At 43.9% G+C, this 24,957-nt stretch overlaps 1 protein-coding gene across 1 annotated transcript in view; it reads right to left on the bottom strand.

Moving 5' to 3' along the window:
- The window catches only part of RGS22 (regulator of G protein signaling 22), a 168,083-nt gene extending 153,612 nt beyond the window's left edge, over nt 1–14,471 (bottom strand). The window contains exons 1-2 of the mRNA XM_057497863.1: nt 14,399–14,471; nt 13,893–13,921 (exon numbers count right to left, since the gene is read on the bottom strand). Of these exons, the coding sequence (XP_057353846.1) occupies nt 13,893–13,921; nt 14,399–14,423 (54 nt within the window). The 5' untranslated portion in view covers nt 14,424–14,471. The remainder of the gene's footprint in view (nt 1–13,892; nt 13,922–14,398) is intronic.
- Between the last annotated feature and the right edge of the window lie 10,486 nt (nt 14,472–24,957).

The following is a 24,957-nucleotide window of genomic DNA, read 5'->3' as shown; positions in this document are numbered from 1 at the left end:
TATCCATTAAAGGTAAGCCCCCTGGTACCTCTGCCTCACCTCCTGTCCATAACATGCCAAATCTCACCTTTACAAATCCTCCTTACCCACACTACACTATGGATCAGTCTTCCTACCACACCTCAATTAATACAAGAGCCAACTCTCCTCCAATCCCCAATCCTTTTCTTCCACAAAAAGGGCTTATCATGAATGCAATCTGGCTCCTGCCCAGCTTTCTTGAAGGGCCCCCACCCATAAGATGGCGAACTTCCTGCTTCCTTCCGAGTCCTCGGTTCCCGCCGGCGCCACCTGAAGCCCAATCACCTCTCCCCCCTCCCAATCCCAGCACCTAGCCAATAGCCACCAGACCCATAGAAGTAACACCACAATCACCCCATGCCCCTTCCTATATAACCCAGCACCTTTCCCTAATAAAGCGGAATTCTCCGGTGAATTGCTGCTGTGTGTCGCTCCTTTCCTTTCATTGGTGCCGAAACCCGGTAGACGGGACACCCCAACTGGGCCCCGTCTTCCCCCGACACCAGCAGCAGCTTGCCCTCATCCTCTTTTTTCTGGGGCTGGCTCATCACACTCACCACTCCTCTCTGGCCTTTGGGTAAGTTTTCCCCCGGAGTGGGCCACTCTTCAGCGCCATTGACCGTGATCGTCCGGCAAGGCCTTGACGCTAGGGGACAAGGAGGGAACTCTCCCTGCCTTAGGCCTTCACAGCTGCGGCGGACCCTCAGGCCCCTCCTCCAACAGCCATAAACAAGGTGACTCCTTTGCGGATGAGAACGCTCCCTTCCCCCCCCCTCCATTCTTACTGCTGAAAATTCCTAGTACTAGGTACTCGTGACTCCGGCACTCTGCCTTCTTAGAGTAGTCCGGGTGACGACCCACACTTCCTAAGAAACCGACTCGTATACGAGTTTCCGCAGACCCCCAAGGATCATCGGGGACGCCCTGGTCTCCTTGCGGTCTGCTCCCAGTCCGAGGATCTCCGTTCGTCTTCCCCTGTTTGTCTCCTTCTCTGTCCTTTAGCCATGGGAGCCTCCTCATTCCTCCCTGAAAGTTCAATTCTTGAATGCCTGCTCAAGCATCTAACTACCCTCTCCCTGACACCTGATATAAAACCAAAACTTCCCCGTAAATACTGCTCCCAAGATTGGCCGACATACCCCCTAGACAATAACAACCAATGGCCCGCAGGGGGAACTCTTGATCCTAACATCACTCATGATCTCTTTAACTACTGCCAGCGCCTGAAAAAATGGAAGGAGATTCCCTACACCGAAGCTTTCTGCCTCCTAGCTCAAAATCCCAGCCTCTGCACCACCTGTTCCCCGTCCCAAGTTCTCCTAGCCTGCAAGCCGTCTCCCTCCCCTCCACACACTCCCAGTCCCTCTTCGATTACCTTTGACCCAGCTGACAAACCTCCGCTACACAGGCTTCCCCCTTCAGCCCCTCCCCCCCTACAACCCCTCCCCCCTCTTCTGCCGTCGCCGCAGCCTCCCCCTCCTCTCCTACAACAGCCCCTCCCCCTTCCTCCACCACCGCCACCTTCACCGCCACCTCCACCCCCGCAGAAGCCTCCCGTTCACTCCCTTCCCCTCCTCTCCAATAGCCCCTCCCCCTTCCTCCACCACCATCTACTCCCCCACCTCACCCCCTCCGCCTTCGTCCCCCTCACCTTCCCCCCCCTGCAGATCGAGCCTGAGCCTTTCAGCCACCCTCTAACTAAGTCCCAGGAGCCTCCTCCATCTTTGCCCCCATCACCTGTTTCTTCCCCACAGACTGAGCCAGAACCCTTCAGTCCCCCTCAGACTCGGTCCCGAGGGCCTCCCAAAATTATCGCCCCCCTCCGGGAGGTAGCAGGATCCAAAGGCATCGTGTGCGTTCACGTCCCTTTCTCCTTAGGAGATTTAGCCCAACTTGAGAAATGCCTAGGTTCCTTTTCCACTGATCCCACGACATATATCAGGGAGTTTCAATGGACCCTCCAGTCATACAGCCTCACACATCATGACATTTTCATGCTCCTGGCCAATACCCTCCTTCCTGAAGAGCGTAGACGAGTTTGGGACTTTGCCCAAACGCACGCCACCAAAACCCACAGGACTGACCCCACCCATCCCCCTGGCCCCACCACTGCCCCGAACAAGACCCACACTGGGATTATAACACCGCCGTGGGTCTCCGCTCTCAAGATATTTTCGCCTCCTGCTTAATAGCAGGTCTGAAAAAGGCAGCTCGTAAAGTAGTCAATTTTCAAAACCTCCAAGACATAATTCAAAGGAGGGAGGAAACTCCCTCTGAGTTCTTAGACAGACTCACTCAAGCCCTATTACAGTATACCAGCCTGGATCCAGAAATGCCTGACGGGAGACATGTCCTTATGACGTACTTCCTAGCTCAAAGCTACCCCGACATTAAAGCTAAACTCAAAAAGTTAGAACAGGGCCCCGCTACCCCACAGACTGAGATCCTAACAGTGGCCTTTAAAGTCTTCCATAACTGGGATGAGGAGAAAGAACGCCGTAAACAAAAGGCTGATCAGGCCAATTTCCAAATGTTGGCCCAGCTGATAAAACCAAAACCTGGGCGCCCTTCTACAAACAAGCCCCCCACAGGAGCTTGTTTCAAGTGCGGACAAGAAGGACATTGGTCAAGGGCGTGCCCCTCCCCCAGATCTCCTACCACCCCATGCCCCAGATGCCACAAAAAGGGCCACTGGGGGTCTGATTGCCCAGCCACCCGAAGGGGAGGCTGGACGAACAACCCCCATCCTAAGCCCACCGTAGTGGGGCTGGCAGAAGAAGATTGACGAGGCCCGGGGGCTTCTCGCCCAACCATTTCCATCACCAAACAGGAGCCCAGGGTTACTTAAATAGTAGACGGTCACCCCATCTCCTTCCTCCTAGATACAGGAACCACCTTCTCAGTCTTGCAAGAATACCGGGGCCCTACCACGCCTGCCATTACTCCTATAGTCGGGGTAGGAGGTAAACAGATTTTCCCATTAACACCCCCCCCTTTTATGCACAATCCAGGACAATCCCATACCTTTCACCCACTCCTTCCTGGTTATGCCCCAGTGTCCCATCCCCTCACTAGGACGGGACATCCTTTCTCTCCTCCATGTTTCCATAACTATATCCACTCCCACAGCCCCCAGTACTCCCTAATGGCCCTCATAGCCGACAACCCCCCTCTACCAATGAAAGCTCCAGTTCTGCCCTCATATACCCTATAAATCCCAAAGTTTGGGACATTACAAGCCCCTCCGTGGCTCTATGTCCTCCTGCCTCTATCAAATTATGTGACCCCTCTCAGTATATCTGTCAGGCCCAATACCCCCTAACCACTTCAGCCCTCATAGGCCTTCAACCCATCATTCAAGATCTTTTAAACAAAAATTAGGTCAGACCCACTCACTCCCCATTTAATACCCCCATATTAGCTGTTAAAAAAACCAACGGATCTTTCCGCCTTGTCCAAGACCTTCGCCTCATCAACATGGCCATCGTCTCTATCCATCCCTTAGTCCCAAATCCATACACCCTTTTATCGCAGATCCCTGCCTCGGCCTCCCACTTCTCAGTCCTAGATCTCAAGGATGCATTTTTTTCTATCCCTCTGGACCCCTCCTCCCAAGATTTTTTCGCCTTCACCTGGACGGACCCATACACAAGACATTCTGAACAACTCACTTGGACAGTTTTGCCACAAGGCTTCCGAGATAGTCCCCATATTTTTGGACAGGTCCTAGCTTAGGACCTCAAACAGTTTCATCATGATCACTCCGAGCCCACCTTATTACAATATGTGGACGATCTTCTACTCTGCAGTCCCTCGTGGGAACAGTCTCAACTTGACACTGCCTCCCTACTTAACCTTCTAGCTTCCAGAGGTTACTGGGTATCCCCCGTCAAAGCTCAAATCTCTTCCACTTCTGTCACTTACCTCGGATTCCTTCTATCTCAACAAAGAAAGTCCATTACCTTAGACAGAAAATGGCTCCTCTTTGACCTGCCCGTTCCCAAAACCAAGACAGAAATCCTTTCCTTTCTAGACCTGGCTGGGTATTTTAGAGTGTGGATCCCTAACTTCTCCCTGTTGGCAAGACCCCATACGACCTCAGCAAGGGCCCCCCTGAAGAACTATTATCCTCCTCACCCCGACACTCCTTCATTAAGCTCCGTCGAGCCCTTGTGGAAGCCCCAGCTCTCCATCTTCCTGATTTGTTGAAGCCCTTCTCAATATACATTCATGAGAAGTCCAGTCAAGCTCTAGGAGTCCTAGGCCAACATTATGGCCCATCCTTTGCCCCAGTAGCTTATCTTTCCAAGCAATTAGACCCCACAGTTCGGGGATGGGCCCCCTGCCTATGGGCATTAGCCGCTGGACAGCTCTTGCAGAAGGAAGCTCATAAACTGACATTCGGGGCGCCCCTTACCATTCTGTCCCCACATCACCTAAAGGATCTCTTAACCTACAAAAGTTTACAGACTCTCCCTCCCTCCAGACTCCTGACCTTACTGTCCTCTTTCCTCCAAAATCCAGACATTTCTTTCCTCCCCTGCCCGCCCCTGAATCCGGCCACTCTTCTTCCTCTACCCTAGTCTCCTCATACTCCCTCGCATGATTGCCTAGAAGCCCTTCACAACTTCCTTCTGTGCCACTCCAAGATCTCCGAAGGAGCCCTCTCACACTCCGACCTCATCTGGTTTACTGATGGGTCCTCCTTTAAACATGAGGGCACCCATTACGCAGGATACACAGTAGTCTCCCTCGAAGACGTCATCAAGGCACGAGCCCTACCCCCTGGTACAACCAATCAACAGGCCGAACTCATTGCGGCCACCAGAGCTTGCACTCTGGCCTGGGACACGTCTCTCACACTGTACACTGACTCCAAATACGTATTCCACATTCTCTTGTCTCACGTGGCAGTATGGAAAGAATGAGGCCTCCTCACCACAAAAGGAAATTCCATCACTAATTCAGCCTTAATTACTAAACTTCTAGAGGCTTCACAACTCCCACACCGAATGGGCATAGTCCACTGCAAATCACATCAAAAGGACAACTCCCCCATTACAAGAGGTAACAATAAAGCTGACAGAGTAGCCCAGTCGATTGCCCTATCAGAAGAAGCATCAGACAGCGATCTGTCTGCCCCTGCGGTTTTAGCCTTATCACAAGACACCCTCTGTTCCCAGGACAAAGATTCTCTCTTCCGCCTCTTACATGATCTGTTCCATCCTAGCCCCCAATCCTTAATCCATTTTTTACAATCCTTTTTTTCTCTCTCTCTTGAAGACAAAACCCTACTTGACCAAATCACCCACAGGTGCACCATTTGCCAACGCACTAACCCTAATACGCCCCTCAAGGCCCGACCCTTCCCGGCTCATCAAGCAAGGGGTAATGTCCCCACCGCAGATTGGCAAATAGACTTCACTAACATGCCCCCCGTACGGCGTACCAGATACCTACTCGTGTTAGTAGACACATTTTCAGGATGGGTCGAGGCTTTCCCCACCACTAACAAACGAGCATCCGCAGTTGCCTCTATCCTCCTCACCCAGATCTTTCCTAGGTTCGGATGCCCACTTCCCTCCAATCAGATAACGGCCCTGAGTTCACTGCCCAAATCATTCAGAACCTCTCCAAGTCGCTCTCACTCCCCTGGCATCTACACTGTCCTTATCGACCACAGGATTCGGGAAAAGTAGAAAGAGCCAATAGGACTCTAAAAGACATCCTGACCAAACTATCTCTAGAACTACACCTTGACTGGGTTCGCTTACTTCCCTTAGCTCTACTCCACATTCGGGCCCTCCCAAAAACACCTTCCTTCTTGTCACCCTTTGAGATCATGTATGGCCGCCCAATTCTACCCCCAGGGCTCCCTTCCCACAAAGGACCGTTTCCTCCCAGTATGGCCCTTCCGCTACTCTCTCTCCTCCGCACCGAATTGTGGAGGTATCAGGATTGGCTCCTTCCTGATCCATCCGCCCCCCAAAATCCTCCTGTCTTACAGCCCAGCCAACTAGTGTTTTATAAGCCGCCAGAGGATCGGCCCTCTCTCACCCCAAAATGGGAAGGTCCACACTCAGTTATTCTCTACACCCCCTCGGCCGCCAAGCTCTTACTGCCTGATAACTCTGTCACCCCTTGGATTCATATCTCCAGGTTGAAACCAAACACCCAGAACCCACCTCCTCTGGACACTCAAGACCCATAGGTCACAATCCAGAGTCCTTCAGATACAGCCCAAGACGCTATCTACTCTACCACGCCTCATCCCTCTGATCCCTTGAAACTCCGTATCTCCCGTTCACCCCCTTTGCCATCCATACCCGAAGCATGACTTTTTCCTCCTTTACTGCTCTCTCGCTTTTTTTTCTCATTCCTATTGTCTTCCCCGCCACCCTAGCCTCCTTTGTATGGCGATTCAAAGTCAGACAGACTTACACACAGCATCAAACGAAAGTTACTACCCTCATTGCCACATCAGACTGCCCTCTGAAAGGCTGCTCTGAGCCTTTATACCTCCACTTTCCTCCCTCCACCGAAGTGTTCACTAGCAGCTACCTTTATTCTCCCTACCTCTGCTTCCTCTATGACCAAAAACAAGCCTATTGCAGGTGATGGCCAGACACCTACGGGGGATTCCCTACAGGTCTTGCATCATTCACTACATGGGTAACTCCCGGTACCCACAGTATTACTCCTCCAACCGTTTCATAAAATATCCCAACAGCTCATTCTCCTTATCAATCCCAGATCCCTGGAACTCTCAATGGGCCACCGGAGTCACAGCCTCAGTTTACTATGGGGGGTCCTTGACCCCCCATGGTACCCTTCATATCTCTCAAGAGTATGTTCCCTCTCATTCCCAGATCTCTCAAGTTGCATCAGACACCGGACATTCCGAAAAAGTCATTGTCCAAACTCTTGATGGCGCCTCTTCATCTTCTTACCCCCGCTCCTACTCTTGGTTACAGCTCATTCAAGACACCACCATCTTTCTCAACCACACCCTCAACACCGCCAATTGTTTCTTGTGCACATCACTACAGCACCCACTGCTGGCCGCCGTACCCCTTAATATTTCCAACTACTCCTTCCATGCAGAAGGACAACCCTTCCGTCCCCTGGCAGACATACCCCTATGGGAACCAGAATATGCAGATAATCTCACCATCCACCACTGTGTAGGCCAAACCCCTCCCCCCTCCAGTGCACTTCACTGTCTCTCTATCTACACCCCTACCTCCGGCTCTAAGACTTTTACGCAACCAGGTCACTTCTTTTGGTGTAATGGCAGTCTTTTCAACTCACTGCCTCCCAACTACAATATACCCTGCATTCTCATCACTCTAATCCCACAGCTTACACTTTACAGCATGGCAGAATTTCTTGAGCTCCAACCTCCCTTGCCCTCGCACACAAAAAGGGCTGCTTTCCTTCCCATCATGGTCGGTATCTCTTTGACCACCTCAGCCATTGGGACAGGGTTTTCGGGAGGAGCCTTGGGTCACTCTCTATGGGCAATTAGAGATCTCAACGCCAAACTTGAGGGAGCCCTGACATCCACTGCTGATTCCCTGGCCTCTCTCCACAGACAGGTCACTTCGCTAGCTAAGGTCACCCTTCAAAACCGGCAGGCCTTAGATCTGCTTACAGCCAAGAAGGGCGGCACCTGCATCTTCCTTCGAGAGGAGTGCTGCTATTACATCAACGAATCTGGCATTGTAGAAACTGACATTACCAAACTCACCGACCTTGCCTCCAGCCTCCACTCTGCTTCCAATTCCAACCCATTCTCTTCAATACTAACAAACCCCTTCCTCACCTGGCTGTGGCCCATTGCAGCCCCATAATAATCATTCTTTTCGCCTGTCTCTTCTTGCCTTGTATAGTAAAGTTTATCAAATCCCAAGTCGGTAAAATCTCCAATCAAACTTTCAACCAGCTTTTACTCAGGAACTACCAGCTTTTAGCTACAGAAGATCCCTCACCCTCATGTAACCTCCTCACCACACGCTGAGATGGACCCCTCTCTCCGCTGGAAACTGTTCCTGGAAACAATGGCCGCAGACGCCTGGCTTCTGGCACCCGTATCCTCTTGGCACCATTGGAATCAACAAGTCCTCGACCTATGGTTACAGGGAACCTTCACTGATTTCCAACCTGAAGAAGTCCACATCTACTCGTCCTTACTGTGGGGAGTCCTATCAACCCTTTCCTCCCAGTCCTCAAGCCCTCACTCCCTTCTCCGCCCCCATTCAGCAGGAAGCAGTTAGAGAGAAAGCAATGTCCACAACCCCATAGAGGAGAAAGGGGGGAATGAAGGGCCCCCACCCATAAGATGGCAAACCTCCTGCTTCTCTTCCGAGTCCTCGGTTCCCGCCGGCGCCACCTGAAGCCCAATCACCTCTCTTCCCACTCCCAATCCCAGCACCTAGCCAATAGCCACCAGCCCCATAGAAGTAACACCACAATCACCCCATGCCCCTTCCTATATAACCAGCACCTTTCCCTAATAAAGCGGAATTCTCCGGTGAACTGCTGCTGTGTGTCGCTACTTTCCTTTCATTTCTAACCTCATACTACCATGCTCCAGTCAGGGCAATTTTCTAAAGTTCAGCACTTTTGCACATGCTGATTATTCTACCTGGAAAATCTTTTCTCCCCTTATTCACCCACCTATCCTTTTCCTTCCCCTAAAGTCTGGAGTATGGTCAGCTATGTTTCCTTATCATAACCTTTCACACTTCATATGATAACTGTCTATTTACATGTCTCACCCACTGGATTATGAACTTCTGGAGAAAAAAAGATGATTTCATATTCATTTTTTAAAATTCCAAATGCCTTTGGATAATAGATGCTTACAACATTTTTGTTGAATGAATGCTTTAATGATTACACTGAGGGCATGAAACCTGAAAAGGCTGATAACCTAATAAAGACTTTAATAAAACAATACTAATAAAATAAAAAGGAGAGATATTGCTAAAAGAGGAAAACAGAAAAAGAGAACACGAGATGAAACAAGCTCCACAAAGTGTCTCATTGAAAATACATCTTGCTTAGATCAAAGGCATTTGGGAAATTTAAGAGCCAAAAGCCCGTTTGTCAGACCTGCACAGGTTCACAAAATTGTATCGCATTCTGAATATAGTCTGTGAAGGAGGGAGAACATGAGAGTGACCCCTGCAATGAAGAGCAGAAGTGTGAAGTCTCTTCCAGTCCCAAGGGTTATCATGTATTACAATCGGCATCTACCCAGCGGTGCATTTCCATTTGACTTCTGTTCTCACCCTCCCTCTCTCCTGAAGGAAACTCTCAAAGGCCCAGGGAAAGTAAAGCAATCTCCCAACTCCCTTTCATCCAGTCAGACTCTCTAATTATACCTACTTGGCTTCAGTCACTTCATTTGGCCAAATAGCCTAAGGCTTTCTCCCTGAACAAAGGTTCTTACAACCTGATATTCTAACTTAAAAGAGAGAGTATCTCACTCTCTTTTTCACCTTTTTCTCATTCTACATCTTAACTATGGGTAAAAGCTTCTCTAAGCCTAATGCACTTTGGTTCAAAGCTAAAAATTCACACTTAAATATAAACCACTTAAACTCTTTTTTTTTGTTGTTTCACATTAAAGGTCATCTCTCCGATCAAAAGGTATCCTATTTGAGGGAATAGTGATGGACAATGTGTGTCCCCAGTAGTACATAATACAGCATATCCTTAGCTCTGAACCCTTTTAAGAAAAGGAATGGAACGGGGGAAAGTAGGAATGGTGCTTGCATCTACCTGCTCCTGCCCTCCACCATTTTCCATATACTGCACTCAGTATGACACCCGAGTGTACTCTCACAGTTCATCCAATCCAATTCATGTGCAGTTGGCCATATTTACAATTTGAAAAAATAAACACCAAGTGGTCATTAATTTTCATGTAATTAGATAGTCTTGTTCATGAGGACTGACGGAAATGGATCTTTCTGCATATTATGTTAGAATAACAGGAATATCCTCATGCTTGGGAAATGCTCTGTGAGCATTATAATTTCATTCTATCTTTACAAATAACAGAGTATGGATTTGAACAGACTAATGACTATCATTTTAAACAAGGAAAATACAATAAATGCTCCTTGGAGCCACTTTCTCCTAATTTGATCGTAAAAATAAAGGGCACCTGCTTTTTTAATTTTTTTCTTCTTAATATGGCATCTGCTTTTAAAGTTAATGAAACTGTAGATTTTAGATATCAGAAAGCCTACAACAAAATAGACCATTATACTACAAAATTTTTACTCTACAAGACTGTTTTTGAGGCATGACATACCTATTTGCATAGTTTCAATTTTCAAGGCAGAAGAAAAAAATGATTATTTTGGATTTAAGAGTCAAGCATTCTTTAATACTAATTTATTTGCTATTTTAAAGTTTAAAAGTATTTAGGAGTCACTTTCACTTGAAACCTTTTCTCAGTTTATAACACTAACACATAATCAAATCCCAACATATCATAAAACAGTCTGAACTTGACAATTCTTGCTATGATAGATTTACATTTGAGTTTTTATGCAATGTCCTAGACAACTAATATTTTATTCAAAATTAGTTATTCTCTCCTTTGAGGATGAAGACCCCAGGTAAAGTTAAAATACTGCCAAAATCCATGATAGCATTGTACTTTTTAGATGATTGATTGAGAAAATATAACATGAAAAAAGTTCCTATGAATATGGGAGCACTTTATATTAGTATGACTCTGCTGCCAATGATGGACAACCAAAACAACACTATTTTTAAAGAAGTTTATTTCTTTCATGTATTCATAAGCAGTTCAGGATTGGCATTGTGGCTTCCTAAATATCAGCAGCCCAGACTGTTTTGATCTTGGGATTCTGCTGTCCTTAAGATGCCATTTCTACCTCACTATCCAAGATGTCTGCTTCAGCTCCAGCATCACATCCTAATTCCAGCCAGCAGGAAAGAAAAAAAAGGCACATACTCTTCCTCAACACATATAAGTAACTGAGTCAGTATGACCTAGGTTCTAACTGTGGCTTGACCAGTTACTAGCTGTGTGACCTAGGGGTCAGTTATTTAACCTCTGGAAACATCAGCTTTCCAGAAGTAGGACAATACTTGGTCTACAATTGGCCAGAATTTGGTTACATGACCACATTGAGTTGCAAGGGAGACTAGAAAATGTCTTTATTCTGGAGAGCAATGTGTCTAATACATATTGTGGAAAAGAGTAGGATCGATTGGGGGGAACTGGAGATCCATGCCACACACTTTTTCCTGAGAATATTAATGAGAAAAAAATACTTTTATACTTGTGAAGAACAGAGGTAAATACATGTGTAAGACACAAATTATTTAATCTACAAATAATGCTTGGTGAGCATGTGAATCAGAGGAGCTGGTCACAAATTGGTCTCTACTGAAAGCTGCAGAGAGCAAAGGATGCAAAGGCAGTCTGGATGATTTGGGGTTGGAAAGGTTTCATGGAGGAGATGAGCTGAGCCTTGAAGAATGTACAAGATTGTGAAAGAGATGGGGGAGGGCAACTGAGACAAAACTCAACAGCAAAGGCAAGGAGGCAAGCGGGACAGTTTAGCTGGAGCAGAAGGCATGTGGAAGTACTTTATAAACCCAAAACAGTATGAACATTGTCTTTATCACACAGAAGGCATTGAGAGGTAAGGTTAAAGAATGTTGAAAAGATACCGAAAATATTTTGAATGCTAAAGTGGGGGGTCGCATTTGACATTCTGGCTCGGCCAGGTTACTAGATGTGTGGCCTCAGATGTTAGTTAACCTCTGGGAACTTCAGCTTCCTCGTGTGTGAAACAGGGGGAGGGGAGACAGGGCGGATAATAACCACCCAATAGAGTTGGTTTGAGGTTAAAGACGGCACGAAGTCAGCAATCAATAAATAGGAAGATTAATAAAAGATTAGAGCATTCGAGTAACATGGTAGTTTTTTAAAGCATTAATGACAATCTGATAGTCAGTGTATGAGTAATAGGAAACGGAAAATCTAAAGGCAGACACAGCAGAACAATAGCACCCAGCACAACTGATGCACAGGAGTTTGCACTTTATGTTTTAGGCAAAGAAAAACAGGAGTTGACAGAGGGAATATTGGAGGCAGTGACATCAGTTAAGATGACTGCCAAAGTCCAGGTCCAGAGATGAGAGCCTTAAATTAGACAGTAGCTGTGAGGATGGAGAAAAGAATTTAACTATAAAAAGAACTTGGCAAAAGACTGCAGGAGGGAGGTGAAGAAAAGGGAAAAAGGGTTCTGGCTTGGGTAACTGAATGGCCAGTGGCACCATGAACCAAAACAAGAAAAAAGAAGAAAAACTTGTGTATATGTGTGTGTGCGTGTGTGCCTTTAAGTTCAATTTAGACTGTTGAAGTGATGCAGGGACATCCACATGACAAAGGTGCCTAATAAGTGGATATAGCCCTATGGCATCAGAAAAGGTGTCTGACTAGTGGTGTGTGGATTCGGAAGTCCTGTGAAATGAGAATAGCTGAAACAGTAGGAGGAGCAAAGGAGCTCACCCAGAGAAAGCCTGTAGAACAGAATCCTGAATAAGGCCAACACTTTTGTGAGCAAAGAAAAACAGAAGCCAAAAAAGGGTACATAAAAATGAGATGGGAGAACTGGGAGAGAGTGGTATCAAAGAAACCAAGGGACTGAGGAGTGGCCAATACAGTCTCCAAACTGTTATGAGTTCCCAGACACTTGCACAGACCTGAAGACGTTAGCCGACTGCTCAAATGTTAAGGATAATGTTGTTGACTGCTCTTCAGAGAGTTTTTACTGGAACTTTATGAGAAAGCTGGCTTCAGCGATGTGGGCCTCCTCCTGGAATGAAGAACTGTCAGGAAGCAGTTTAAAGGAGGTTGCCACTACACAAAATTATATAAGGCAAGAAGAAGATGGATGGAGGTTCTGACATGTTCTTTGTGCCCCTATCTTGATCTCTCTCTCTCAGTAGTAGACCAAAGGTCTGGAAGGGTGAAAATGGAAGCTGCTGGCAGTGCAACCTTAGCCTTCTCTCACAGCCCCTGCTAGACTGAACTTTTTGAGACTTATCATCATGCACTGCACATATAGCAGCATTCTTGTTTGTTGAATAAAAAGCCAAAAACAAATAAGAGAACTGGCCAACAAGAGATGAAGTGCTGGAAAACAGAAGCAAACAATACCAAGAAGTGGTCAGAGTTAGAATCAAACTCAGACCTTAGGAATTAAGCTGTGCTACCTCGTAAGTAACTATTTAAACCTCAGGCACGTTCCTTAAATACACATAATGTATGTTCATGGTGCCACTGGTCATTTAGGAATGACAACAGAACCCACCCTAAATAATACGCACTCACCTAAATGACAATGTTTATAACATTCATGGCAAAGTACTAATCATTACTTAACTCCCCAGAAGTATGACCTGAAAACAACATTTACTACATTTTAAAAGGAATTATAACTATATTATTAACCAATGCCATCTACTAATGTTTACTGCAACCAGGAACTGCACAGCCACACCACAATAAACAATAAACCATGGAGATAAAACCTCCTTTTCATGGAGTCATTAGAGTTTATAAAGCAATTAAATGAGGTCATTCATGTAAAAGAATTCTAACAGTGAATAGCATCCACCATGAAAATCAACTGGTCCCTTCTTAAAAATGTACCTGTTAAAGAATGTAAAAACGTCTTGTACTCAGCACCATTATTACTAAGCCAAAGCTTCTATTATACTCGTTTGGCAAAAAGGAGAAAATACATAGCTTTTTGCTATTCTTAAAAAGCCAAGGGAAAAAAATAAGTAGCCCTCTAAATTGTACTTACAAATTCTTCTTCTGTAATAGCTGGTGGCTCTGAAACAAGATAAAATAGTACATTATCTCACTCAGATCTGATTTTCTCTTAAAGTAAATGAAATAATTTGAGACAGCATCTAGCCCTGCTTTATACATGGGCAAGCTCAGTAAAATATTGGCCCTCTGTTCATTTGCTGCACACAGATTGAATTTTAATTTGTAATTCAAGGTGGAAGTGGGGAGGAACGGCCCCTGGAATCCAGCTTCGTCACTAATTCACCGTGACCCAGGAGTTAACCTTAACAGACGGAGGCTTTCGTATTCCAGGTGCAAAACGGGAAATTAAGCAAGATAAAATAAGCCCGTGCTAACAAGGCAATGTAAATGGAGGGCGGAGCCGCTGAAATTCGTAAGAAAACGCTTTGAGCCGGCGGTGGGGCCAGTTTTTCGACTGTCTGGAAGAGCGGCCGCCAGGCGGGGGGAAGTTAAGTCCCGCGGCGGTGGCGGCGCAAGCTGCCCGCCCGGCCCACCTACCCGCGGTGAGCCGCAGCTCGGGCATGGCGCCGCCGGGACCCGCGCCCGGCGTCCGCGCGCGCCCTCGGGGCCCCAGCGCGCGGGCCTGGGCTGCGCCGGCGTGGGTGACCTCGCCGCGCCCAGTTGCTATGGAGCTCGGACAATGGGGGCGCAGGCGGCTGGCGGTTCCGGGCCTGCGCGCGGCGCCCGAAGCCAGGGCGGGCCGGCGCCTTTGCGGGCTTCTGCGCGGAGGACGTCACACGGGGAGACCCGGCCTCACCTAGACCCGGGCGGGCGCCGCCGTCGAGACTGGGAGACCACGCGAACTCCGACCCCGGCGCGGCCACCGCGGAGGGCCCTGCAGTCGCGCGTGCCCCTCAGGCGCCGAACTAGCCGGGGACCCGGTACAGTGGTAGCCGTGGCCCAGGCCTCTTCTCCCAAAACAAGACCGAGCCGCACTGTCCAGGACGTGTGATGTCCCGGAGCAGGAGACCCGCTGACCCGTGGGTGCAGAAAAGGGGCTCAGCCGGGCTGGTCCCGAGAGAAGAGGCTGAGAGTGATAACGGAGGGTGCATCCAGGCACAGCTCTTGAGCTCATTCCCTGTTGTCTGAAACGCCTGTATAGAAAGTTAAATACTCATGTGCTTTAGAAACCAGATCTTCCCCACATTTTTGCTCCAAAAGGTTAGGACTAGTGTCTTTTCAGGATATATCTAAGCTTTAAAAATTACCTGAGAACTCTGTTGAGGAGACAGTATATCGAGGGTGCTCACAGTCTGTGTTTTGGAAAGTTATTATAGAAAAGTATAAGTAAAAAGTGAAATTTGAAAGAAGAAATATGATAGTTCTAATATATATATATATATAATTTTTTTTGAAAAGTCACGGCCAACTCAAATTTCCAGCACAAACCCCTCTCTCCAGGGTGAGAACCCTAAATACAGTTCCTTCTGTACACAGCAGGAGCTCTTCTTTACTTTCAAACTAAAATGCCCAAAAGGAAATGTACATTTTCCCACTTCTTATTTTCAAATTTTATCTTCCTACATAAATCCCACATTCAGTAAGTGGGTACCTTCATCCAGGTTTCTGACTCAAGCCAGAAACCCCATATTCAGTTAAGCTCAAGTTCCTGCAAATTCTATCTTAAAGTATTTCTGGAATCTGAAATCATCTCTCCACTCCCACTAACAACCACAGCCTTTGCACGGGCTCCCATGTAAACTGTTGTAAAAACTTTTCCTAATTTGTCCCTCTTCAAGTCTTTGCTTCCAGTGGAGTTCCCCTTAAATCCAGTCTCCATGGTGAAAGCAAAACTATCTAAATGCAAATCTGACCTCCTTAAAACCTTCAGTAGCTCCACTTTTGCCTCCTACAGTGTGGGGGGATGCTGTAAGGCAGGCCAGGGACTTGCAGTGCGAAGGCTTATGCAAGCGAGGAGTAAGACAATGGGTGCTTGTATTGCAAAGAACAATAACACCTGCATCAATATATTGCCTTTTCAATATTACATGGACAAAGACAAAAACAGAGGGCCAAATGAAGTAAAGGAAGAGTAGTAGAAGAGAACAAAAAGGGGAGGTGTGAGAAACGAAATCCCTTGTAAGGACTCCAGCTTTTGTCCTGAGTGAAATGGAAACCATAGTTTTGAACAGAGAGGTAGCACGATTGTGCTTTTATTTGAAAAGGATCACTCTGGGTGCTGAATAGAAAATGTGGTTGGGCACAGATAGCAGCAGGCAAGAGCTGACGGTGGCTCAGACTAGGGGGGTAGCAGTAACAAGTTTGAGAAAGATTCCCATTCTGCATATATTTTAAAGGTAGAACCAAGATTTCCCGAGAAGTTGGATGTGGGAATGAAACAAAGATTTTGGCATGAGCAACTGGAAGGATGGAGTTGCCATCATCATAGATGGGGAAAGCTCTGAGTTTAAGAAGTCTAGTAGCCATCCAAGTGAAGATTTTGAGATTGCAGTTGATATAGGAGCCTGGAATTTGGGAGATGTAAATTTGAGAGTCGACATATAAACGGGGTTTTCAGGTGTTGTCTTATGCTGTTTCTACTTCCATGGAAGCTTTTCTGACTTGTATCAGGCTCAATGTTCTCATTCTTCAATACTCAACTTGAATTGCTTTCACTTGTCTCTTCTCTTGCTCTTGTATACTTGGTACAAACTTGTATCTTAAAACCACATTAATATTAAAATAATCTGTACAGGGAGGTGCACCTTCTACTTTCAGTGCCACCCACCAGACAGTAACCTCCTGGAAGGAGACTGAAGGAGATATATCTTGTTTTATCCCCCAACCCCACCTGCAGCACTCCCTACTGAGAGCCTGCCACTGCATACTTATTGCAATATCTTCTCTCCATTGCAATCATTCTGCACTGTGCCCTGCTCGCAGAAAATATTTATTTATCCCTGTTTTAGATAACTATACCAATGAGAAGCTAATAGGTTGTTTTAACATTAACGTTTGTTTTAACACTTATTGCACACTTACTATGGGCCTCTAACAATAACCCTAAGAGATTGGTATTATTATTTTCAAAAATTTAGGAAACTGAGACTTAAGAGAGGTGAGATAATTTGCTCAAAGACAAACAACTGAAAGTGTTGAAGCCACAGTTGACCCAGGTCTGTCTGATCCAAAAAGACTACTCTTTAACAACCATGCTTCGCAGTGCTTTCCTCTAAAAATAATCTCATGAGATTTAAAAACAGCACAAGAACCACAAAGACTGTAACTTGAACCCAAATACAAAGGTTATAAGCTAATGTTTTGGTGATTTTTTTGGTAAATTTTATTGAAACACAATTCATATATCATACACTTCACCTAAAGTGTATGATTCAGTAGTGTTTAGTATATTCAGAGGTCTGCAACTACCACCAGAATCAATTTTAGAACACTTGTATCACCTCAAAGAAACCCTATACACTTTAGCCATCATTCCTGATGATCCCCTCACCCATGCCAAGCAACCACTAACCTATTTTTGCCTCTATAGTTGTCTATTCTGGAGACTTCATACAAATGAAATCACACCATCTGTTGTTTTTTTGTGACTGGCTTCTTTCACTTAATGTTTTTAAGATTTATTTACCCACGTTGTAACATGAATCAGTACCTCATTCCTTTTTATTCCTGAATAATACTCCATTGTATGGTTATACCATGATTTGTTTGTTAATAGACATTTGAGTCATTTCTGCTTTTGGCTATTACAAATAATGCTGCTATGAACATTCATGTACAATTTTTTTGTTTGGGTATATTTTTTCATTTCTCTTGGATATATACTTAGGAGTGGAATTTCTGGGTCAAAAGGTAATCCTATATTTGTTTGGCAACTCTGTTTAACTTTTTGAGGAACTGCCAGACTGTTTTCCAAGTTGGGTGACCCACTTTATATCACCGCCAGCAGCAGATGAATATTCTGATTTCACCACATCCTCTTATCACTTTAATTATAGCCATCCTACTGAATGAAGTGGTTATCTCTTTGGGGTTTTTGATTTGCATTACCCTGATGACCAGATATTATTTAAAACATTTTATTCTGTCTCTGACCTCCAAACTTCCTAGTTTTTTCAAAAAGGCCTTTTTCTACAACTATTCTATATCCTTGTTGAAAAGCAATACAGTTCAAAACCAGAAGTTTATAATGGGAGATATATCTACGTAAATGGAATTAAGTTTCTGTTTATTCTCTTCTGATTCTGGACATATTGTTGGGAAACACATTGGAGGATGTGTTTGAGATGGCCTTACTTAAATACAGACTTTGTAGTACACCTGCAGTTCAATTTGGGGAAATATGGAAAGCATCTCAGACAGTCTCTCTGCAAAACTGCTAAAACTGTGAAATAATGAGCAGCTAACACAAGCATGGAACAGGTCAGAAGTGACATCATGTTAAGAAAAGTGTTATCATGTAAAATGATAGGTTGATGAAGAAAAATGATCAAGTTTCATACATGAGCCCCAAACCAAGGCTGACCTGAACTGCAAGGATTAATTTGCATTAGGGATAATCTGTAGCCAGTCAGAGTGAGAAGATGTAGGGGGTTATTTAATGATTCTCCTAAGGACTTCTGGAAACACCGGCTAATACATGTATGTGTATGTGTATTTATCTCCTTGACAATCAAGAGGAAAATTTCAGGCATCCTACTTGTTTAATGATTTTAAAATGCCAGTCCTTCCTTGATTTTGGTGTGATAAAGTCCAAGTTAAGCCCAGTTCTAAATCTTTTTGAGAAGAACGGCACCAAAGGTTGAAATTCATATCATCGTGATTTTAATTTTTGATGGTAATGGGATACTTTATATGGCTGAGAGTCTAAATATACAAATGGACAATGGATAGACCATATACAATAGAACTCTGACTCATAACCTCTGCAGCAGTCCACTTTGGAAAATCTCTGTGGCAAGAGACCCAGAATAATCAGGACTTAGTAACCAGCAGTTTCCCTATTTTTGTCCCAACTCAGGGTCAACCAGAGGAGCCAAATATGCTTTCCAAACCAATTACATAAATGCCTGCTAGATTCTGGGTAGCCTGCTTCCAGCTTCCCATGCCCACAACCTCCAAGTAGAGCATACCTGAAGGCTTCCCTTTCCCACTATATAGCTTTCCAACTCTCTTGCCAGCCTGAGTCTGTGAATAAATAGTCTTTGCTTGTTCTTATTTGGGTTGCTTTCATTTATTTCCACATAGCTAAACTATATTTTTAGTTTTTATACATGAGTGAATCAGAATGACAAGACAGCGCAGAATGTTTTTCCTAGAAGCTGGATGGCAACTCAGCATCTAATAATGTATGATACCAACTCCCTTCCAGTCCATGAGGTAACTGCAGCTGTGGCAAGGAGATCAGAAACCTAAGTTTATAAAATGTATATTCTATCTCAGGTCTCTTTTAGATAATCATTTTCTTTCCTTTTTGTGAAATTACATATCTTATCTATTTTGGGTAACAACTACACATCCGTATCACATTTAACTAGAAAACATCATTTTTTTTCTATTTCCTAACTTAACAGTTCATAATTTTTTGAAGAAGGAACATAATTAGTTTAATACATTCATTAGGCAATTTCTTAACTTATCCAAGATAACTACCATCTGGACCTTCTGGTTTAAATTTATTCTAATTGTCAATAAATTCCATTACATTACTTTGTTTCTTGCACAAACTGATGAGATAATTCAATTTTTAACCCTCTACTAGTTAAAGTTTTAAAACCTTAATACAGGCATACCTTGGAGATACTGTGGGTTCAGTTCCAGACCACTGAAGTGAAGCAAATATCAAACTAAAGTGAGTCAAATGAATTTTTTTGTTTCCCAGTGCATATAAACATTACATTTACACTTGTCTTGCCAATGGGTTTCAGCCCCGGGCAAGTTCACTATGAATTCAATGTGACCAAAGAAATGACAATAGGATGTTCTTGGGGTGAAAGGTTTATACCCAACTTTATTTCCACGGCGGCAGGTCAATCACTAGAATCCTGTTCACTCAGAGCAAGTCTGCATGCAGCAAGCCGGTCTCTGCCTCTGGGCCTTTCTGCCCACACAGCCGTCCTCTGGGCCTCTGTCCTCTGCTCTGCTCTCCTGCAGCTGTGCCACCATGTCGCCCAGAGCACTGGGCAGGGCTCTTCATTTAGAGTCAATAATGACATATTGTCCACACATGTGTAGTGAGCTAGCCAACCAGGGCCCAGGTGAGAATCCTGGCCACAGGAACCTTCATTTCACCCAGACACTACAATCTATTAAGTGTGCAATATCATTATGTCTAATAAAACAATGTGTGTATCTTAATTTAAAAATACTTTATGACTAAAAAATGCTATCCATTATCTGGGCTTTGATTGAATGTAGTCTTTTTGCTGACGGAGGGCTTTGCCTTTTTGATGGCTTCTGACTGATCAGGATGGTGGTCACTAAAGACTGAGGTGGCTATAGAAATTTCTCAAAATAGGACAGTGAAGTTTGCTGCATCAGTTGTTTCTTCCTAAGGCAAATGATTTATCCATAGCATGTGATACAGTCTGATAATGTTTTACTTACAGAACTTCTTCCAATCAATCCTCTTAAACTCTGCCACTGCTTCACCAAAGTTCATGTAATGTTTTAAATCCTTTGGTGTCATTTCAACAATCTTCACAGCATCTTCCACCAGTAGATTCCATCTCAAGAAACCACTTTCTTTATTATCCTTTCTTTATATAAAAAGCAACTCATCTGTTCATGTTTTATTCATGAGATTGCAGCAATTCAGTCACATCTTCAGACTCTGCTTCTAATTCTAGAACTTGTGCTATTTCCACCACAGCTGCAGTTACTTCCTCCACAGAAGTCTTGAACCCCTTCAAGTCATCCATGAGGGTTGGACTCATCTTCTTCAAAACTCCAGTTAATGTTGATATTTTGACCTCTTCCCATGAATCATAAACATTCTTAATGGCATCTAGAGTGGGGAATCCTTTCCAGGAGGTTTTCAATTGACTTTACCCAGATGCATCAGAGGAATCACTATTATGGCAGTTTTAGTCTTATGAAATGTATTTCTTAAATAAGACTTGAAAGTTGAGATTACTCCTTGATCCATGGACTACAGAATGTAGTAGGCATAAAAACAACATTGTACATCTCCATCAGAGCTCTTGAGTGACCAGTTACATTGTCAAAGAGCAGTAATATTTTGAAAGGAATCTTGTTTCTGAGCAGTAGGTCTCAATGGTGGGCTTAAGTATTCAGTAAACCATGTTGTATACAGATGTACTTTCATCTAGGGTTGTGTTCTGTTTATAGAGCACAGGCAGAGTAGATTTAGCATGTTTCTTAAGGGCCCTCAGATTTTTAGAATGGTAAATGAGCATTGGCTTCAACTTAAAACCACAAGTTTCATTAGCCACTAACAAAAGCCCACCCTTTGATACCCACTGACTTCTCGTCTCTAGCTATGAAAGTCCTAGTGACATCTTCTTCCAATATAAAGCTGTTTCATCTACATTCAAAATCTGTTTAGTGTAGCAACATTTATTAATGATCTTAGTAGGTCTTCTGGATAAATTGTTGCAGCTTCTACAACAGCAGTTGCTGCTTCACTTTTATACTATGGAGAAGCTTCTTTCCTTAAACCTCCTGAACCACCCTCTGCTAACTTCCAACCTTTCCTCTGCAGCTTCCTCACCTCTCTCAGCCTTCACAGAATCAAAGAGTTGGGGCCTTGCTCTGGATTAGGCTTTGGCTTCAGGGAATGTTGTAGTTGGTTTGATCTTCAGTCCAGACCACTAAAATTTTCTCTGTATCAGAAATAAGGCTGGTTCCCTTATCATTTGTGTGCTCACTGGAGTAGCACTTTTCATTTCCTTCAAAAACTTTTTCTTTGTATTCACAACTTGGTTAACTTTTTGGCACAAGAAGCCAAACTTTCAGCCTGTCTTGGCTGTTAACATGCTTTCCTCACTAAACTTAATCATTTCTACCTTTTGATTTAAAATGAGAGATGTGCAGCTCTTTCTTTCACTTGAAGACTTAGAGGCCATTGAAAATTGGCCTGATTTCAATATCGCCGTGTCTCAAGGAATAGGAAGGCCCAAGGAAAGGGCGAGAGACACGGGATGGCCAGTCAGTGGAGCAGTCAGGACACATTTATCAACTAGGATCACCATCTTAAATGGGTTTATGGTGCCCCAAAACAACTGCAATAGCAACAGCACAGATCACTGATCACAGATTACCACAACGAATGTAATAATGAAAGGTTTGAAATATTGCAAGAATTACCAAAATATTACACAAAGACACAAAGTGAGCAAATTCTGTTGGGAAAATGGCGATAAAAGACTTGGTTTATGCAGGGTTGCCACAAACCTTCAGTTTGTAAAAAATGCAATATCTGTGAAGCACACAATAAAATGAAACACAATAAAATGACGTATGCCTTACTATTCTAGGATTTGTAATTTTTTCCAGAATACATTATTTTCTTCTTCTCCTTCTCTTTTTTTCTAATGACTTTGAGTTCTAAGGGATTTTTTTTTTCTGTGTTGGTCTCTCATGTAGCCCCAGCACCTAGACCAAAGCCTGGCATGATACAGTAAATGCTCAATACATACATGTTAAATGAATGAAGTATGTTTTATGAAGAAATAAAACAAGATGCTGCTACACACCTTTTCAAATGACCAAAATATGGAGCACTGACACCACCAAATGGTGACAAGGATATAGAACAACAGAAACTCATTCATTGCTGGTGAGAATGCAAAGTGCTACAGCTACTTTAGAAAACAGTTTAGTGGTTTCTTACAAAATGAAACATACTCTTAGCATACAATCTAGCAATTATGCTCCTTGGTATTTATCCATATAAAAACACACACATGGGTGTTTATAGCACCCGTATTAATAATTGCCAAAACTTGGAAGAAACTAAGATGCTGTTCAGTAGATGAATGGATAAACTATGTTATATCCAGACAATGGAATAGTATTCAGTGCTAAAAAACAATGAGCTATCAAGGTTACTGAAAGACCTAGAGGAAACATAAATGCATATTACTAAGTGAAAAATCAATCTGAAAAAGACTGTACACTCTATGATTCCAACTATACGACATCACGTAAAAGACAAAACTATGGAGACAGTAAAAAGTTCAGGTGTCACCAAGGGTTGGGAAGTGGGGGAGGGACAAATAGGTGGAGCACAGAGGATGTTTAGGGCAGTGATATTTCTCTCTTTGACACTGTAATGGTGAAACATATCATTAGACATTTATCCAAACCCCCCGAATATACAACTTCAAGAGTAAGCCCTAAGGTAAACTAGGGACTTTGGGTGATTGTGGTGTGTCAATGTATTTTCATCAGTTGTAACAAATGTATCACTCTAGTGGGCATGTTGATAAAAGGGTGGCTAGGCAAGTGTGGGGACAAAGAATATGTAGGAAATCTTTGCTGCAAACTTGGAACTGCTCTACAAAAAATTAAACCTTTAAAAAAAAGGTTATAAAAGAACATTAGATCACTTAATTTTTAATCCCCCAATCAGGTATCAGTGGTCAGAGAAAGAACAAGTCCAACAGTTTGAATTTTCCGTCTCCTTACCTGAAGCCAAACCAACAGCAAGTGACTCTAGTAAACCAGGGAGCAGTGGAACCAGCGCTCTGCTGCTCCAGGAGACGTGCACTACTCAGGGCAGTGTGAGCAGGCAGAAAGCCAAGACTGGAGTCAAACAGCCACGTTTTAACCCCAGCCCTAAATTCACTAGTGTGACACAAAACACATTTTTAAGCTCCTCAAAGCCTTATCTAGGGGGAAAAAATACAAATAATAATGGTACCACCCTCATAATATTGCTGTTAAAATGAGATAATGTCTTTAAGATACATAGTTCACTTCCTAGCCTAGCCAAATTAAAAATTAGATACCCACAATAAGGATCGATACCTATTTTAAATTGGGGTCACTGCCTCAGGATTCAACAGCCCTTTTAGTCACCATTCACTGTGTCTCTATGACTATAGCAGCTGACACTTGAGTACCAGGCAGAGGCAAGAAAGAACAGTCCCTGCCCTTGGGATATTTACGCTCATGAAATAATTTTAGAGCACTGACAAAGTAACTTGAAAATGAATGCAAATTATCCTCTGTATAAGGAGAGAGACAGAAATGTACATTTCCCTGGTCCAGCAAATAGTAAGGAAAAAAGAGATCTTTCATGTCAGCAGTCTTGACACTACCTCATTTTTCACAGTGACACAGAATTGTTTGACTTGCCCCCTCTCTCTGCCCCCATTATGCCCCATGTATACCTGATCCCTATAATAGCAGGGGATAGGAAGAGGTAGTTGGGAAGGCTTTGGTAAACAATGAATTTCTGTTCAATGCTTAGACTAATTACTGGGGACACAGACACAAGTCAGAGGAATTCACTGTCTAATGAGGAAAACATAAACGTTCTGATACATGCTGTAGTAACCCAGGTCAAAGAGTGACATAACCAGTCTGGGTGAGGAGAATGGTGATCAGGCCAGTGTCCACCAAGCAGTCTTAAAGGCAAGGAAGAGAATGACAATCCAAGGGAGAAAGCAGCTTTGGCAAAATCCAAGTAGTGGAAGGGTTGGAACAAAGGGAGTATGAAGCTGGTGGCCCCTAAATTTTAGCTCTCTCGAAAGCAAATAACTACATTTGAAGTTCCCTATAATAGCAGCTGAAAATGTAAGGAAAGTTGAGATTTGGGTAAAATTGATATCATATGACAACCAAGTATTATTAATTCAGCAATTCAATTAGTTAGGATTTTAAACTAATGAAGGACACACTGAGATTTTTACTTCAGTAAGATCGTCTAGATCATAATTTATTCTTTACCCCTGACTTTATTATTAAAATATTTATTTTAACTATATAAGACTATTCAGCTTTTTTTAAGTGGCCCTCAAATAAACTTCAAGCATTTATATTCACCAAAAGGCATGAAACCATTCAAGAAATAAAATTACATCCAGTTATAAGATTAACAAGTTCTGAGGTTCTAATCTATAGCGTGGTGA

This window comes from Manis pentadactyla, chromosome 3 (assembly GCF_030020395.1).
Source record: "Manis pentadactyla isolate mManPen7 chromosome 3, mManPen7.hap1, whole genome shotgun sequence".
Lineage (NCBI taxonomy): Eukaryota > Metazoa > Chordata > Mammalia > Pholidota > Manidae > Manis > Manis pentadactyla.
The sequence above is the reverse complement of the archived record's forward strand: the minus strand, read 5'-3'. Positions and strand labels throughout refer to the sequence as shown.